Source organism: Glycine max, chromosome 2 (assembly GCF_000004515.6).
Source record: "Glycine max cultivar Williams 82 chromosome 2, Glycine_max_v4.0, whole genome shotgun sequence".
In the NCBI taxonomy this organism is placed as follows: Eukaryota; Viridiplantae; Streptophyta; class Magnoliopsida; order Fabales; family Fabaceae; genus Glycine; species Glycine max.
This window is the reverse complement of record NC_016089.4, coordinates 8,630,791-8,649,151: the sequence shown is the minus strand read 5'-3', so window position 1 is coordinate 8,649,151 and position 18,361 is coordinate 8,630,791. Positions and strand designations below refer to the sequence as shown.

The 18,361-nt window shown below is 33.0% G+C and overlaps 3 protein-coding genes across 7 annotated transcripts; 2 read left to right on the top strand and 1 right to left on the bottom strand.

Moving 5' to 3' along the window:
* Positions 1-5,555: 5,555 nt before the first annotated feature.
* Positions 5,556-8,651, top strand: LOC100798999 (ACT domain-containing protein ACR4). The gene is made up of 7 exons (XM_041011842.1): positions 5,556-5,879; positions 5,982-6,027; positions 6,124-6,238; positions 6,348-6,415; positions 6,967-7,566; positions 7,809-7,913; positions 8,004-8,651. The coding sequence occupies exons 1-7, from the start codon at positions 5,806-5,808 to the stop codon at positions 8,346-8,348; spliced, it is 1,353 nt and encodes a 450-aa protein (XP_040867776.1). The 5' UTR covers positions 5,556-5,805; the 3' UTR covers positions 8,349-8,651.
* A 1,068-nt stretch (positions 8,652-9,719) lies between these two features.
* On the top strand, positions 9,720-14,316 carry LOC100798466 (uncharacterized). Of its 5 annotated transcripts, none has more exons than XM_041011833.1 (7): positions 9,720-9,918; positions 10,218-10,284; positions 12,132-12,231; positions 12,311-12,364; positions 12,879-12,956; positions 13,156-13,253; positions 13,328-13,717. In XM_041011833.1, the coding sequence occupies exons 2-7, from the start codon at positions 10,265-10,267 to the stop codon at positions 13,518-13,520; spliced, it is 543 nt and encodes a 180-aa protein (XP_040867767.1). In that variant the 5' UTR covers positions 9,720-9,918; positions 10,218-10,264; the 3' UTR covers positions 13,521-13,717. The 5 variants fall into 5 exon arrangements, with proteins under 5 accessions (XP_040867767.1, XP_040867773.1, XP_040867769.1 ...); XM_041011839.1 differs by lacking the exon at positions 13,328-13,717 and adding an exon at positions 13,764-14,316 and having other exon boundaries at positions 9,727-9,918; XM_041011835.1 differs by lacking the exon at positions 9,720-9,918 and having other exon boundaries at positions 10,068-10,284.
* A 516-nt stretch (positions 14,317-14,832) lies between these two features.
* On the bottom strand, positions 14,833-18,332 carry LOC102660216 (neurofilament medium polypeptide). The gene is made up of 3 exons (XM_006575763.2): positions 18,139-18,332; positions 15,048-15,821; positions 14,833-14,881 (listed from the first exon to the last, which is right to left on the bottom strand). The coding sequence occupies exons 1-3, from the start codon at positions 18,330-18,332 to the stop codon at positions 14,833-14,835; spliced, it is 1,017 nt and encodes a 338-aa protein (XP_006575826.2).
* Positions 18,333-18,361: the final 29 nt, after the last annotated feature.

Genomic DNA, 18,361 nt, shown 5'->3' with positions numbered 1-18,361 from the left:
CCATATCCGAAGGACCTGACCCAAAACTCACACCTGACCCGGACCCAAACCCCACACCTGATTTGAACCCAAACCCCACACCCGACCCAGAACTGGCCCAAACCCCATTACACGTGATGTTCTTCCATCACGGACACTTCGTGGAATTGCCGGGCGAGAACGCCATCACTTCGGATCTTCTTCCCCAACACCAGTTCCGCCACTTTTGTTTGAACAACAAGGGTGTTTTGCACTTCCATATTGCTGGATTTCCTGAAGCTCCTCTTGAATCACTACCCATTGAAACACCTAGTACACTTCATCGACATAAACCTTGGGACCCAGTATTGTTTTAGGAGGCCTTAGTCTGAAAACCCAACACCTTGAGGACAAGGTGTTTTTGATGGGGCAGAGAGTGATAGGGAAGCGTGATAGCATAGCAAACAAAGGGGTTGTTATGAACAAGCTTAGAATGACAAAAATACAGGAAGCAACTACATCAATGGTGCAGAGAGGATAAGGGACCAAAGAAAGGTAGTAAAGCCCACATACCTTGAAGACTACGTTTGAGGGCAGTTTCAGAAGAGGGAAAATAGGAAGATCTGCACCAAATCCTGCTTGTGGCATTTTGCTCCCTCATGGGCAATTTTGCAAAATGAATTTCGTTACTAGAATATTCCTAGGATAGAATTGTACAAAATCTGTTATAGAAATTTCTATATAAGGCTATGTAAATAATCAAGTAGGCATCAGAAAATAAGAATTCCCTTTCCTTACATTTGTGTTTCCCTTCCTTCTTTTCATTCTGGAGGTCGTTGCCCTCAAAGCTAGCTGTGGGTTCTTACCCTAACAGCAATGCTTTACGAGTGATGTTATATAAAACCAAACTTATATACTTACAAAATTGTGCTCACTGTTTCTCGCATGTCCCAACAAAAATATCACCATATATAAGAATGACAAAATATGTGTCCACAAAGATCTTCAGAGATTACTCTAAGTAAAATATAGAGGACTAGCTTGTACCCAGTTTAGTAAACATGAATGTGGTAAAAATCATTATACACATCTCATCCCACACATATTCATGACCTATATTTAACTTCATTTTTTTAACCTTTTACATACATTATGATTTTCCATTCTTATAGGACTTATATTTTATTATTTTACAATGAGCTTCTTAATATATGCCTCTAGCTACTTGATACAATTTGTCAATAAATTTCTTTACTATAAATTCATCGTTAATTGGAGAATATAGTTGAACTTTAGTTGTTAATTTTTCAAGTATTTTAAATTATTAAACAAAGTTACATCCATTTATATTTATTTTCATAATTTTTAAAATTTTATTTATATTTATTAAACAATCTTAAATATATATCATGTACTTGTCCTGTGGATAGGAAATGAATCTATGCGATAGAGATGGGACAAGTGTAGGAGAAGCAGTGTCCACCCTCATTTCGTTTTGTTGACACTCTTATAATGCAGACTTTAATATTTAGCATATGCATCTACCATGGTACCACTCAAAAGAGGCATGATATGGTCCACAATGAGTTCCAACTACACGACACTTTTGCTTTCAAGTTCTCCTTATTGCATAACCATAAACCATGTATCTCAGAAAACACAAAACAGATGATCAAAGGTTAAAACTAGTTAAAACACTGCGAGTGTGTTTGTGCAGCTAGCTAGCAAAACCTTCTACAATTGCTTCATCACAATATGTAGTCATATTTGTATTTTACGTAGATATAAAGTGCACACATATATATATATATATATATATATATATATATATATATATATATATATATATATATATATATTTTACTCAGCTAGAGTGCAATTAAACTAAGAAAACTAAAAAACTAAAAAATATTTGTCGCCTTAATTTTTTATTAACAATATTTGACATTTTACCAAGTGATCATAAGATTATACTTAGTTTATATATATATATATATATAGTAACATTTTACTTTTAATTATTAATGGCATAGACATTGATGACTGATTTTCTTACGACATTGAAAATAACTACTTGTGTTGGAGATGAGACAAGGTCGGGAAAAGAAACTGACCCTAGGTCCACCTTCAATTTATTTACAAGTTTTAATGGCTTTATAGTTTAACACATGCATATACAATACATTCATGCCAATATTAATTGATTCTTACGGAGAATATGTTGTCGGCTCATTAATTCTTCAATCGACATGTGGTCTTATGTTGAACTTTAACTCCTCTCATTGCTTGGGAATTAATTATGATCTAATGCCTTTTTTTTATTCTATGATAGAGATGCTTTTCACCCTTTTCTCATAATACTATTACGATTATTATACTAGAATATATTATTTCATTATAGGTTACTAGCTAGTTTCAATGAAAAAACTAAATTTGGGTTCATAATTTTTACTTTAATGGTAGCATAACTTAATTTATGTTCTTAATTTATTTTAAGTGGGTCTCATTTTATCTCTATATTCACACAATAATTCTTATTTTAACTCGTATCTTTTTAAACAACATATAATAGTTGCTTGTCTAAAAACTATACAAAAATCCGTTTGCTCTAATAAAATTTTCAAATTATTTAATTTTTTTTACAGCTCAAATTATTTAACTTGAGAAACAACTTAAACAACTCTATTAGAAAGAGCACTTAACATTATAAGATAGTCATTGTCATAAAAGATTCCGTGTGTTCCGTATTACTTGGATACGTTATATACTATTAATTAATTATTAAACTCTTGGATACGTTATATACTATTAATTTTCTCTTTCGGTCGACAACACTGTTTTTCACAGTTTAAGCTGTTTCCATTAGCTCAACAATATTTAATTAACCATTTTCTAACAAATAAAAAACCATTCATAAATTTTACCGTAAAACTTACTAAAATAAATTATAATAAATATTTTTTGATAAATTTATTTATTAAGATTTATGAAAAAAAATATGAAAAGACTATAAACTATTTTTATAAATCTAAATATGCTACTTTCAAAATATTATTAAGAATTTTTTGTTAATAATTCATCCATATTAATAAGCTAGTTATAAAACAAAGTATAGGTTTTTAAATAATATATTTTTAGATTTTTTTTGGGTAGGCAAATAATTTTTTTCAAAGAATATAATTTTAAAATTATTATTTTTTAAGAAGATTAAATACCCATCTTTCCTTGCAGTTTATTAATTAATTCTCATGATGATAGATGAATATCTTACTTTTTCATTCCTTAATTAACTGACGTCTACTTCGTTTTATCAAATTAGTTTCTTATACTCTTAAAAATATCAATAAATGCTAACTAAACACGTTTATCAATTTCTATAAAGATATCATTTCTCATTATGGTATTTCCAATAATATCATTTTCAGAAATACTTGAGAAGATCACTTCTAAAGAATTGCCATCTTTGTGGATATGCATATACTCTTTTGTAAATTTAGTAGAAAAAAAATTTTAAATTATTAAATATATGGATATACATGGATATCTATCACCGCCAAATGCCTGAATTAATTTATAAATATGTAAATTGAAAGAAAACTTTTGTTACTTATGATAATGTGAGTTTAATGATATAAAATAAATTTATATTATCATTCAATCAGATATTATTTTTAAAATATTTTTAAAAGAAGTTAATAAACTTAAATTAGTCATAAATAATAATTTATAATAAAATAATTATAAAAAATAAAATTCTTTTTTAAAATATTTAATGTAGATACATATCTAATTAAATGTAAATAATTTCATATCAATTAATTAATTAATTTATGATATGATTTTCACGTGAGATTTTAATTAGGGAGAAATGAAGTAGGAGGGAAGCAAACTAATCCTGAACCAATCTCAATCATGAATGAATAAGACTCCTAAAAGAAGGTTTGACTTAAGAAGAAAAAGAGCTTTGATGGATTTATAATTCGACACAACATAAACATAGTAAATAGTAGTAGTACGTTGTTAAGTCACGATGGATGCCAACTCATTCTTAAGCGGTTTATTCATTCAACACTAACACATGCCAGCTCATTTCCTAAGCGGTTCTTACGTTTCACCAGTCGCCACTAGTCACCACCAACCGCGCGCATAACGCTATTTTTATTTTTCATGTTTCTCAACAAATTAAAACCTAAAACACTCTAGTCTCTTTAACACCACAGCATTATAATAAAATGATAATTTTATTATTGAGAAATATTCAACTCTTACATTGACTATCTCAATTTTTGGAGCATAGTCTTTAAAGTGCAGCTTATATATCTGTTGAACAACATATATCTATTGACCAATTGATTTTAAGATGAAATATAACATTTATAACCGTTAATTATAAAATGACTTATTGAAATCGTGGTAAAATATACGGATATATGTGTATGTTTAGTTTTTATGCACTTTTCTAAAAAAATTATGCAGTCAATTAATAAAAAATCAGTTTAGAAATATTTTTTAAAGTAATTATTAGATTACGTACAGTATATCTTTTTTTAATACTATTAATATATTCTAATTAAATTCATATGCATAAATTATAAAACTGCTAAAATTTGAATTATTATTTTTCATAAAGTTTTTAATTATTAATTTTTTAATCGACAACTGTAATTACTCCTTTTTAAAAAATAAAAAATACCGTCGTTGGTCCTTTTTACAAAGACTTTTTAGGAATTTGACTTCAGTCTTTTTTATTAGACCTCCGCCAAATTGTTTACTGTATTATTTTGTTTATAAAATTTTCCTTAATTACTTAATAATTTTTTTGATCAAAAAGTGATAAATGCAGGGCATTAATTCCTTGTATTTTTTTAATATTATTAATTGATTTTCCTAGTTGTTGTGAAATAATTGAAAAGAGATTGATGTACAAGACTAATAAATTTATCACTTTAGACGAATTATATATATATATATATATAAAAGTCACAAAAGTCACACCCTTTCTCAATTTAATCAAATATAAAATGCAAAATTTTAAACTAATGGCATAAATGTTTTAAATGTCTAATTACGTGTATGAATTAACTTGAAAAAAATTAATTTGATGAAATATTGTTTTTAAATGAGTAATACTTTTTTGGCTTAATTATATTTTTAATTTCTGAAATTCAGATAAATCTATATTTAGTTCACTAAATAAAAAAAATATTTTTAATCCCTAAAGTGATAACGTTACATCGTCATTTCTTCACCATTTTTGTTAATATAAATGGGATTTTTTAAATTGTAAAGACATAAATATTTTTTAAATTTATTCTAAATTTCAAAAACTAAAAACATAATTATACCTTTTTATATATAAAATTTCGACCCAAATAACATTTGATATTCCCTGCTAAGGTAGAGTTGTTATAGTTACCATAGGAAAGCCAAAGTTATTTTTTGGACAGACATCTTTGGCAAGTAATTAGAAATTTATTGATCATCAATTGAGATAATAAATACATTATTTAACCCCATGAAAAAACAAAAACAAAAAGAAGCCCTTTTTATTGATGAGTGTAAAATCGATGGGGTGTGTTGTGGTGTGTCGTTGGGGAACTCTTGGTCCATCTTAGGAGCCATCCCACCAATCCATCACCCGACCACATTCCAAAGCCCCAACACAACACACATCCCAATTCCGAAGGTAGTACAACGAAAGTCCAACACACAAATCAAATCATACACATAACACAACACACACTCACTCTCCTTTATCCAAACACACCATAAACTCTCCATTACTCTGTTCTGTTCTGTTTCCCACCACACCACACCACCCCCCCCCCCCCCCCCCCCCCCCCCCCAATGGATTGTTGGTACTCTCCTCTCCCTCTCCATGATGAATTTGAGAAGCTTGTCATTCGAATGAACCCCCCCAGGTCAAGCTCTCAACTTTCCAACCATTTTTCTTCTTCCTTCTTTCTAATGTTGTGTTTTTTTATTCTGCTGAATAGTTTGCTTCATGTTATGTTTTTTTGCAGAGTTGCTGTGGATAACATTTCAAGCAGAACAGACACTGTGATAAAGGTTCCAAATTCACCTTTCATTGGCCTTGTCTTTTCTGCATTGCTAAAGGGTCCTTTTCTCTTTTGTGTGACCAATTTTCCTTGTGTGTTGTTGCAGGTTGATAGCGCGAACAAGCGTGGGAGCTTGTTGGAGGTGGTTCAGGTTCTTACTGATATGAATCTCAGTGTTAGAAGAGCTTATATTTCCTCTGATGGAGAATGGTTCATGGATGGTACGGTTCCCCTTCACACTTGTCAATTTTCCTTCTACCATGGCTTTTGTGAATTGTGTTTTCTGTTCTTGTGTAATCTTGTTTCATGTGGTTTTTGCTCACTGGCCAGTTTTTCATGTCACGGATCCAAATGGGAAAAAGTTTATGCAAGATGATGTAGCTGACCGCATTCAACAGGTAGTAGATCTGCAAAACCAATCTCAGACCATTTTTACTTTGACAATTTTTATGCTTGTTCATTTCCTGTATAATTTGGCATTGAAATTAGGATGATGTTTATTTGATATTTTTCTTTTTATCCCCCTAATAACAACATTCAATTATGAGTTATCATGGTTTCTTTATGCCTTTATGCTGCTCAATTTTTCAATTTTCAGCTTAGAGTTGTGTGAATTCATGACCTTGAATATCTGCTATTCAACTATTGGTCGTTATCTTTGAATGGAATAGGAGATGGAAAACAAAGGGAAGAGGAGTAGTTGGTTGGTGATTGTTTGGTCTGCATATAACTCCAAGAAAGGAAATAAAGCATGACTCTGTTTAATGATCTTTCTTTTCAACAAATCAAATTAACAATTAGTTTGAAAAAGAACCAGACAAAACAAGAAGGACTAGTTTGTTTTCATTTTGAAACTTGAATCAGCAATTTTACTCTTGCTTGTCATTACTGTCTATGGATCCATCTGAATTACTCAATTCATGCTGATAATTCTTTTTTCTTGTTTCAGTCACTGGGTCCAAGAGCCTCTAGTTTTCGATCCTTGAGAAGGTCTGTTGGGGTTCAAGCTGAAGCAGAACATACAACCATTGAATTAACTGGAAGAGACAGGCCAGGATTGCTCTCGGAAGTGTTTGCTGTTCTTGCAGACCTCAAATGCAATGTGGTAGCAGCAGAAGTCTGGACCCACAATTCAAGAATGGCATCTGTTGTTTACATCACAGATGAGGCGACGGGATTGTCCATCGACGATCCGGATCGCCTTGCCAAGATTAAGCAGCTTCTACTGTATGTGCTGAAAGGAGACATAGATAAGAAGAGCGCCAACACTGCTGTTTCTGTTGGTTCTACTCACAAGGATAGGAGGCTGCATCAATTGATGTACGCTGACCGCGATTATGACGTAGATGATGGGGATTCTGGGTCAACAAGTGACAGGAATAAGCTCCTTGTAACTGTTGATGATTGCATAGATAAGGGATACACTGTTGTGAACTTGAGGTGTCCAGACAGACCAAAGTTACTGTTTGATACCGTGTGTACACTCACAGATATGCAGTATGTTGTGTACCATGGAACTGTCATTGCTGAAGGACCAGAGGCATATCAGGTTTGTTGTTGATGTTCTTGGAATTGACATTCAATTAGTACTTGTACATCATACTTGGTTACATTACACGTCAAGTCATATTACTTGAGGAAAATCAAAACCCTATTTGTACAACTCCTTTCTATGTGGTTGCTATTGAAATTCATCACCCAAGGTACTAACTATACCATTAAACTTCACTAATATACATACATACATATATATATATATATATATATATATGTTTTTGCATTCTTTTACAGGAATATTATATAAGGCATGTGGATGGAAGTCCTATCAGTTCTGAAGCAGAAAGGCAAAGAGTGATTCATTGTTTGGAGGCTGCTATTAGGAGACGAACTTCTGAGGTATTACTACCTCACATGATTTGGATGCTAATTCACCATTCTTAAAAAATATTTATAAGTGATACTATTATTTTGCATTTGATATTGTAGGGCATAAAGCTAGAACTATGTGGGGAAGACAGGGTTGGCCTTCTGTCTGATGTAACTCGCATCTTTAGAGAAAATGGTCTTTCAGTCAACCGTGCTGAAGTTACAACCAGGGGCACCCAAGCCATGAATGTTTTCTATGTGACTGATGTATCTGGAAATCCAGTTAATAGTGAAACAATTGAAGCAGTTCGAAAAGAGATTGGCTTGACTATACTGCATGTAAAAGATGATGTCTGCTCAAAACCTCCACCCCAAGAGAGTGGAAAATTCTCTTTGTCTAATCTCTTTCGGTCAAGCTCTGAGAAATTTCTCTACAACTTGGGCCTGATGAAGTCTTATTCTTGAACCTAGAGTATTTCCATAATTAGGAGCTATATGTAATGCTCTAATTTGTAAACAGTAGATCTTAGTTTAGCCTAGTTAGTCTGCTTTGAATCCCATTGCAATGCTTTATGGTAGATCTTTCTAGATTTGGTGTAAGTTGTAATTAGATGTCAGATCCTAGAGTTTGATATAGGCATGTTTCTAAGTGAATTGTATATTAATATGCCTTTGTTACATTCTCCTGAGACTGTAATTAGATGTGAGACTGTAGAGTTTGATCTTGGCATGCTTCTTGGTGAATTGTATATTAATATGCCTTTGTTACATTCTTCTAGTCTCAAGCACAAACCTTTTCTTAATTCTTATAGGCACCACACGCTGGTTCAAGAGGGAAGGAAGACTACACTTTTCTTTTTTGGCAAACGCGTGTGGAAAACTGTGCAGGTTCAACTACAATCACTCATTTTACCTTATAGCTCTGACATGTAATCCAGAGACAGATTATATATAGGTTGAGTTATGAACGATGCCCATCAAGCATTTCTAAGCTCAAAAATCCTTTGCATATACATCACTCTAGATATTTATGCACATTTTTGTTACTTTTGTAACATTTACAGCTTGTTTGATTTTGACACAAACCCATCGCAAATGGGAAAAAAAAGTACAAATATCAATGTAAATTTGGCTTCTCAATATAGCTGCAATTTACAAAAGTTCTGAACGTCCAAGGGCATAACATTTACTAGGAATGCTAATGAGACTTTTCCTTACGCTCTTCTGCCTATTGAAATTTATCGAAATTACTGCTTGTTCCGATGGATTCTACTTTTAAATTAAGAAAAATAATATCATTAAATGAGACCATTTCTACTATATTTTCTTTTTATACATTTTTTATTTATAATTTATTCAAAATAACAAAATTGTTGAGCAAATTAAAAGACTTATTAAATGAGAAACAAAATTACTTAGTTTTATAACAAAAGAAATATTTAACTAATAATAAAATAAATATTTAAAAAATTGTATTAAATAATATATTACTAACATTTTCTTTTGATATAACAAAAGATCATGCATCAAAATACACATGATTCTCCCCTCATGAGACGAGGCAAAATCTTAGAAGTTGCGCATTGTAGATGAAAAAACAAAAGTTTGATACATCAATCATGAACTAATAAATATATTCCCACTGTTTTAAAATATTAGAAATTTTATTTATCATTTTTCTAAAAATTAAAAAAAAAATCATTTTTTTACATTTAAATATTTTCAATAAATAAAAAAATAATAATAAAGTAAAAAGATAATTTTTCTATAAAGTAAGAAAAGATAATTTACTTCCACATAATTATAAGCAATAAAAATGAAGAAATTCCATGCCAAGTAACTTATCCTTGACATGCATGAAATGGCGCTGAGGCTGAGTACTGTTGTTTCTGATGTTGGTCCGAGCTATTCGGGGAAACCCAGGTTTAGGTTCAGAATCAGAAGTGTTGCTGCCACAGTTAGAAACATGGCCTTCAGTGCAACCTTCAAAGTACTAATTGATTCCCATCTCCACGTGTAGGCTTCACCTCGAGAGGTAACAGAAAACATACTCCACTTCTTCACCTTTTTTTATTTGTGTATTATTAACTTTAATATCATTACCACTGTTTGTGTTTATTTTATATATAAATAACAATACTTTAGTTTATAGTTATTAAAAAAGTTCATACATATTTATTAATCATTAACTTTACTTTTAATTCATCAAGTTAAAAACTATTTTGCATAATCCTATGCAGAGACTTGTGTGCAAAATAATGATTTTGCACTTTTGTTTTCGTTAGGTTGTTTATATAGTAAATATTAACATTTTTTTTTGGGGGGGAAATGAAGGCTGGTAGATTCCCTTATTCTCCTGGACAAGAACCTACTTCCAGGAAATGCCGAGTTTTTGCTCTAGGTATGCATTTAGTTTATTATCTCTCTACCTATGATTATGCCCTTGGTCAGTAACTTAGCAATAGTGTATATACTTTTTGAATATTTTGTGTAAACAGTATGTAGATGCCTTATTCTTGTATTTCCTGCAAATCTTGAATAATTCATTTAGAGTTTGGTGCAGTTTCCCTATCTGCTGTCTCTTACAAATCCTAATGGCCTGAGGCTAATTGCATGGAAACTGATTGTGATTAGATTTTTGTTTTGTGTATGTATCATTGATGCTGATGCTCACTTTTCCCAGTGTATGGAGGAGGCAGGAGTAGATGGTGCACTCAGTGTGCAGCCAATTAATCATAAATTTGATCATAGTGTTATGTCACAACGTATGTTCAACAATTTTTCTACACATTTGATGTAAGAGCTCAGTTATTCAGCACTTTTATGTCAAACAATACTGAAATGATAGTTTGTATGAATGGAATATCTACTGGCAATATGATCTCAGCATTTCAAGTGTTTTACAAAGCTGGAATTGCTACAGAAGGAAGAGGATAGGGTACAGAGAGAAGGATAGGGAGAGGTTTTGCGGTTTAACAACACAATAATCGCAATGCTTGATAGGATTGGACATTCTGTTACAAAAAGGACCTTTATGTAAAAATAGAGAACTTCCCTTTTGTAATAGCAAAAAGGAAGAAAAGATCTCCAAAATCCTTGGAAAATTAAACTATATAAACTGTGGACCGTGTGAAATTACATAAACACAGGATGCAATGATTTAAAAGCTGGATCTGTCAAGTGTGTCTATTCATTCATTTTTGGAATTCTGTTCACTGTTTCTGTACTAAAAGAGGTTAGAGGCTCATATAATTTTGTCGAAGTATATAGGAGATTGGCACACTTAATTTTTTTTTTGCAAATGTAAAGAAATGTCTGTTGCATGTATCAAAGTTTTTATTTACTAATGTGGAGAACTTAACAAGACATGCTTGTGCCTTAATGATCCATCAAAGATAAGGTTAACATGAACTTTCTGGGCTGTGATGACCACATTTTGATTCAAGCAGTGTTCTGGTTTACTTGAAATGGGAAAAAGACTGCATTTTGTTTGGCATGGAGGAATAGTTTTATTTGTCATAATTTTATGAAAAGCAGTTTTAATAGGAAATACAATACCTGATAGCAAAGGAAACTTAGGAAAGTCTAATCCCAAAGTCTTGACAATTGGAATTTTTTCTCATTGGATCTCCACATACTGATCCTATATATCCAGAATAATGGCTTCATACTAGCCATCATTTTTATTCTATTTGCTTAATTACTTGAAGAAAGGAGTCCTCTTTGTTTATTTGTGCTTGTGTGTTTGCACATGTGTGTGCATTTTAAGGAGTCTTCCTCTTTAGTAAATATATATATATATATATATATATATATATATATATATATATATATATATATATATATATATATATATATATATTCCTTTTGTAATCTTGGATTTTTCAGATGCAGGTGAATAACAACCATATGTGAGAATGTGATATGTGCTTAGCTATGCTTTATCTGATTGCAGAAAATTGGAGGAAATTATTGAAAGGGATCTTATAATGAATTGCCTGGTCCATGTAACCAACCATACTAGTGAGATAAGATTATTGTTGTTGTTATTAGCTTTATTTGATTTGTTAGTTGTTATCATAATATTTGTTGCACTGTGAGTTGGATGGCCATATATTAGAGGAAAAACTTTCACTTGGACTTAATTGGAGTTCACTATAGTCATCACATCTTCCATGAATGGGTTCTTTTAATTTTTATAGTGTTATTATATGGTTTATTACTCATGTCAATTCGTTTATTGGACAGCATTTTGAAGAAATACCCGACCAAATTTGTTGGTTGTTGTCTTACTAATCCAGCAGATGATGGAAGTGGGCTTAAGCAGTTTGAAGATCTTGTTTTGAAGGTTTAATGGATTATTCTTTTTTATCAAGATAGATTATTTTATTAGAAAGCAATTGAAATTTTCTTTTTATCTGTGTTAGGATGGTTATCGTGCTGTTCGATTCAACCCATATTTGTGGCCGCCCAGGGAAAAGGTAGGCAACCCCTTTCTTTCCCACACATTTGTCTTGTCTGTTCATGATTTAGGGTGAAGATACAAAATTGAGTCATTCTTTTTTCCCCCTTATTTTTCTATATCAGTGATTAGTGGAGAAGGTAGTAATCAATAAGGAAGCCTTCCTTCCCCAAATGTGCATTGAATATTCAGTGGTGAACTGGTAATTGTATCCACCAGCCAGTATTATATACTAGGAGGAAAGTTTATAGGACTGACTTAATTGTTGGGCTGAGAGAATGGAACTTGTTATTTTAATTTCTTGTGATTAAGGGCAGATGGAAGGATATCAAGCAAGGGAAGACCCTTAGGTTTTCAGCGGACCTTTTGAAGTAAATCACAATTATATTATTGACAGGGTCTATGGATGATTAAACAGGATATCCAAAATAAAGGCTATAAATATGTTTGGCAAGAAACACAAGATTTGAATAATACTGGATTTCAGAAAATTTTTGTTACTAGGGCTGTTTATTTCTGTTTTATTCTTGCAGATGACAAATAAAGTTGGGAAGGAAATTTTCCAAAGGGCTGGAGAACTCAATGTGCCAGTGGGCTTCATGTGTATGAAGGTGTTTTTACTTCCTTTCCTTTTATTGCATATATAGAAGAACTATCTTGAAAGCTTCTTCCCCTCCCAGTAAGACAATTTTAGTTGCCATGACATTCCTACTTGTGGCTTATGGTATTACTACCCTTCTATGCAGTTGTTGGGACACATTTTTATATCAAGTTGACAAAATTAAGAATGAATGAGTTGAATAATTTCAGGGGCTTGATCTGCATATTTCTGAAATTGAGCAATTGTGCACAGAATTCCCATCAACAGTTGTATTGCTTGATCACTTGGGCTTTTGCAAACCACCAATGTAAGCCATATCTTCTGTATAAAAATCATCTCAGAGGCCCAGATATGTTCCTTTGTATGAATATTGTGTTGCAGAAATGATGAAGACGGTCTTGTCTTTTCTCAACTTTTAAATCTGTCTAGATTCCCACAAGAGTTTGATTCTTTCCTCATGAACAAAACTTCAAGGAAGCAAAGCATGCATAAAAGTTTCATTAATTACATTTTTGCTATACCGCTGATCCTTTTTTTAAATCAGACAGCAGACATAAAATTCACAAATTTGTAACTCCTGTAGATGCTTATTCTTTTTTTGCTAATACCAGACATCAACTGAAGTATTATCTTGTTAATAAAACTAGTAAAATGAAAAAAGATGTAAATTCACAACATATTAAATTTGAGATATTGATATAATTATCTAAATCCGTTTAACTTTCTGAAGTCCTTTATGAAAATAACTGTTAGTCTTTGTTTCCTTAATTATTGAAACCTCCAGCATGTGGTACTAAATTTTGATTTTTTTGGACAGGTACATTTGAAATTTAGTGCCCTTTTCAGAGTGTCAAGAGCACAGTTTCCTTATCTGGATTTGTCTCCTCTCTTATCCCAAGTTGTCTCTCACTTTGGTGCTAACCGTGTGATGTGGGGCAGGTAACTTCCAATCATACATGTGTTCAGCTAAGATAGAACTCAACTTTGTGAGGAAACAGTAGAATAGGGAAAGGGGTAAGAGAATCTTATCCATAAACAACCAAATCAACTTTTTGCCCCCTTCTTTTCCAACCGTGCTGCTACAGCGATTTTCCATTTGTTGTTGCTGAATGTGGTTACAAAGGAGCCAAAGAAGCAATGCATCTTATTGCCAAAGAGATCTCTTTGCCTTTAGCAGATTTAGAGTGAATCATGGGGAGGACAGCTACACAAATGTTCCAAAACCAATTGACTCCGGTCAAGAGTTGAGAGTGGGGATGCTGTTTGAGTTGTATAAAAAGTTTTTAGCTATTGTAGGGGAAATTAGATGTTGAATACTTGAATATAAATTACAATTGTGGCAGCACTGAAGATGCTTTTTAGTTGTCTTACTGAGCTCTTCTTGTTTTTGGTAACACGGTGACATAGCATGTTTACAACTTTTTTCTTTCTAAAAAAATCTCACTGAAAAGAAAAAAAAAAAAGAGTAAGAATGTGGAGTAGAGTCATAATTCACCTAGTAAATATTGTTGTCTTCTCTTGAAATGGAGGTTAATTTGGTTCTTTTGTGCGGAAATAAATCATTTGTTGCTGATAATTAAGACTAACTTACAGACACCTATGATTTTTCGAGATTGCACACAGTCCTTTTATATCATTTACAAAGCCTCCTTTATAAAAGTACACGATATTCATGGAATTTATACAGGGAATGTTTGTGTAATCTTTTTCAAATAATTTAAGAAATGTTAGTGTAGATTGTAGAGGTAGAAAAATGAATATAATGAGAAATTTGACAAAACTTCACTAAACCAATTTACTCATAATTTAATTGTTGGAGACTGTGTACAACTTTACTACAATCAATATTAATACAACTCTTGATTAAAACTCAAAGTACCTTAAATCTATTGCTCTACCTCAGCGTCATATTCAGGAGCACTGGAGCACCTAGATCTGGACAGGACAAGTGAATCAAGTTGGAGTGGTAGAAGCCAAAATCACACAAAGATGGAGGAATCCTTTTGAGTGGTGGCACAAGTTAGACTGTTAGATAAAGCCATTTTTAGGATGATTTTGTTTATTTTTGGCATCATCCTTTCTCTTTTTTTTCCTCCTCAACTTGTCACAAGCCAAGGCTCTCTCAAGCGGCTCCACCCTTTGTTTGAGAGATGCAAGAAGTGTAGTCTGCATCTCATTCCTCTGAAAGAGTTGCACCATCATCTCCATCATCTTCTGGTTATCCTCCACCATCTTCTCCAACAACAACTCCCTCTTCTTTCCTTCTCCATCCTTCTCTTTCACCAAATATTTCTCCCCAACAAAACCCCTTCCTCCCTCACTATCCTCCTCTTCCACGTCTTCATTATTCAAAGCTTCAATTTCCTCATCTTCTTCCTCTTGCTCCTCACATCTATTTTCACCCTCCTCTTCCTCTACCAATCTTGTTCCCAACCCAATACTTTCTTCTTCCATGCACCTACCCTTCTCCTTTTCTACCTCCCCATTCCTCAAAGTTTCTATTCCATCATCTTCCTCTTCCTTAACCAAACAATTATCTTCTCCAACACATTCACCCTCCCCACTCTTGAAAGTTTCCACTCCACTACTTTTCTCTTCCTCCACCAAACAATTCTCTTCTCCCACACACTCACCCTCCTTCTCTTCAAAATGGAGAATAGTCACTTGATCAAGAAATTCTTGAAGGGCAATAGCTTTGTTGATGAGAGACTTTCTGCACTCTCTGAGGCCAGAGTAGTGTAACAACACCTTAACAAAATCCAACTTGAGAAGCAAGTTCATGATGGTCTCGTAGAGCCTCATCCTCTCCCTTTGTTCCCTCTTCAATTTCATCACTTTCACCCGAACCTCGCTCTCAATCCGCTCTGTGACACCTCTACCCCGACATATACATAAATAAATAAAATATGTAAATGTATTGGTAAACAAATCCACGTGGGTAAAAGATTCACATTCACTTTACTATTACCAAATATAACTTATTAAAAATATATTTGGTTCAAGACAAGGCCATCAAAATTTACAAAATGTTTTTTTAAATCAGTGAGGTAAAATGAAATAGACTAACATCATGCAATTAATATAAAGACTTATGTCCCAATGTCACATCCTATCAGAGCATTGTGTCCCAACGTCCTTCAGCACAAGGTTCCTTAAAGCAATTCACCTAGTCATCTGCTCCCCCGAACACAAAGTTCAAGATCATCACAAGATCTAAACACAAACAACACACAAGGAGTGAGTTATCACATTCCTAACTAATGGAGAGAAACAAGATAACATGTAGGTATAGATATCATATAAACAAAATAAAACTTACTTAAATATAGCTCACGTCATTTCATCATTTTGTCGCTCAATATCACATCACAACACAACACATCTCATTCATTTTCGCAACATTCACGTACTCAAGGATCAAACACAATATCACCAAGTCAATCAATATCGATCAATACACAAGTGTTATGCAACATATACACTAAGACTCAATCCTATATGCAATGTGGTACCATGTTAGTAAAAAACCTCGTAGGGCGCCTAGGAGTACATGACAAGACAAACCACACACTAGCATGTCAGGTCACTCTCACTAGGTAAAATCATAGAGAGACCAGTCAGGGTCACGTTGTTTTGCGAGAATGCTCCTACCATATGGGATCAACATAGACTTAAAGGAGCACTCAAACTGGGTGTATTTACCCCCAAGGCCTACACTTCGAAGAGTCCGTTAGGGCATCTCTCTCCTGATTCAGGTTCAACCCAGAAAACATTTTAGCACACAGACTCTATCTATGAATTGTACAAAACACACAACTCCTCAATTGTTTTCAAAATAGTTTAAATTTGTCGCCCTTTAAGGGTCTTAGCATTAACTTTTCGTCCTTAAAGGGACTTAGCATTAACTCGTCGCCCTTAAAGGGACTTAGTATTAACTCGTCGCTCTTAAAGGGACTTACAATTGTGTGATTGCACAGTTCATAGCTCACAACTCAATACACACATCTCAATACACATTTATTTTACCATTCATCAAAGGTTCAATTTGACACATACTCATAATTTGAATCACCATTTCATAATCTCAATATAACAATTTATACAAAAGGTTTATCACAACATAAGGAGTAAAACCCCTCAAATATTTTCAGATAGTTATATCAAAATCATAGGTATATAAAAAAAATGAAAACACTAAGTGCACTCTATTTTATCAACCAATTTGCATCAGGATATCAATATTATATTTATAATCATAAAGGAAAAATTATAATTCAATAAACATCCCAAAATAAATCCCAAATTAATCCCCTAAGAATCCCTACACATGTTCATTTTATCCCCAATTGCAATAAACTCATCCCTTACCTCTAAGCGGACTCACATGTGTTCCGGAAGCGATAACAGCATCTCTAGCAATTTTCAGAGATTCCTCAAGATTTTCCTCTGATTACTCTGATAGGATTCCCAAACGTGTTAGACAAAAGGAGAAGGGATTGAAGCATCCATTTTGTAATGTCTTCGTGTGATTCTATTTCCTCTCTCCATGGATATTATTTTGCAAATCCCAATGGTGAAGGTGTGTGGAATTGAATCTCGAACCACATATTAAAATTTTATGACAACCCAACGGTTAACGAATCCAGGATCGTAGTTTTACGGAGACAGTTTTGGGTTTCTACGGGAAAATAAAAAGTTGCGATAAAAAAGGTTTTTCTCTCAGCCCCGACATCTTTTCGCAATTCCCAACGATGAGAATGCTCGAAATTGAGTTGCAAACATGGTGCTTAAATTTCAGATCCAACAGTGAACGAGTCCAGGATCATCATTTTTCTGAGATAGGTTTGGTGGTCTGCAGGAAAAAGAGAGGATTTTGGGAGGGAAAAAGAGAAAACGAACTTGACGGAAAAATGAGGCATAGAAACTGAAAACTGACCTCACATGTCTCTATTTATAGTTATGGTACTCATAACCTATCATTTACTCTATTTATTTATTTTTATCATTTTATAAAAATAAACTTTATTTTATTCCCTATAAAATGAATAAATAAAATACATTATTTATTTTCTCTCAAACCATTATTTTAATTAATAAAGTTATTTCTTCTTATTTATTTAATTATAAAAACCTCATCATTTTTTTAAAACTCTATTTATTTACAAATAACAATTTTTTTAAAATTAGTTTACGAAAAATGGGATGTTACACGCTCCAACTCCACCCTCATGGCAGCGATCTTCCTCAAGGTGTTCCTCACCAGAAAATCTCTCAACACCCTCTGGATCTTTGTGGCAAATTCGGTTCCAGTGCACTTTAAACCCACGAAGTGAACAGGGATAGAAACCACCTTAGAGGGTGCTTTGTGGTAGCCAGGCTCAACCATGCCCCCAACGGCTTCTGTACAAATGGGTG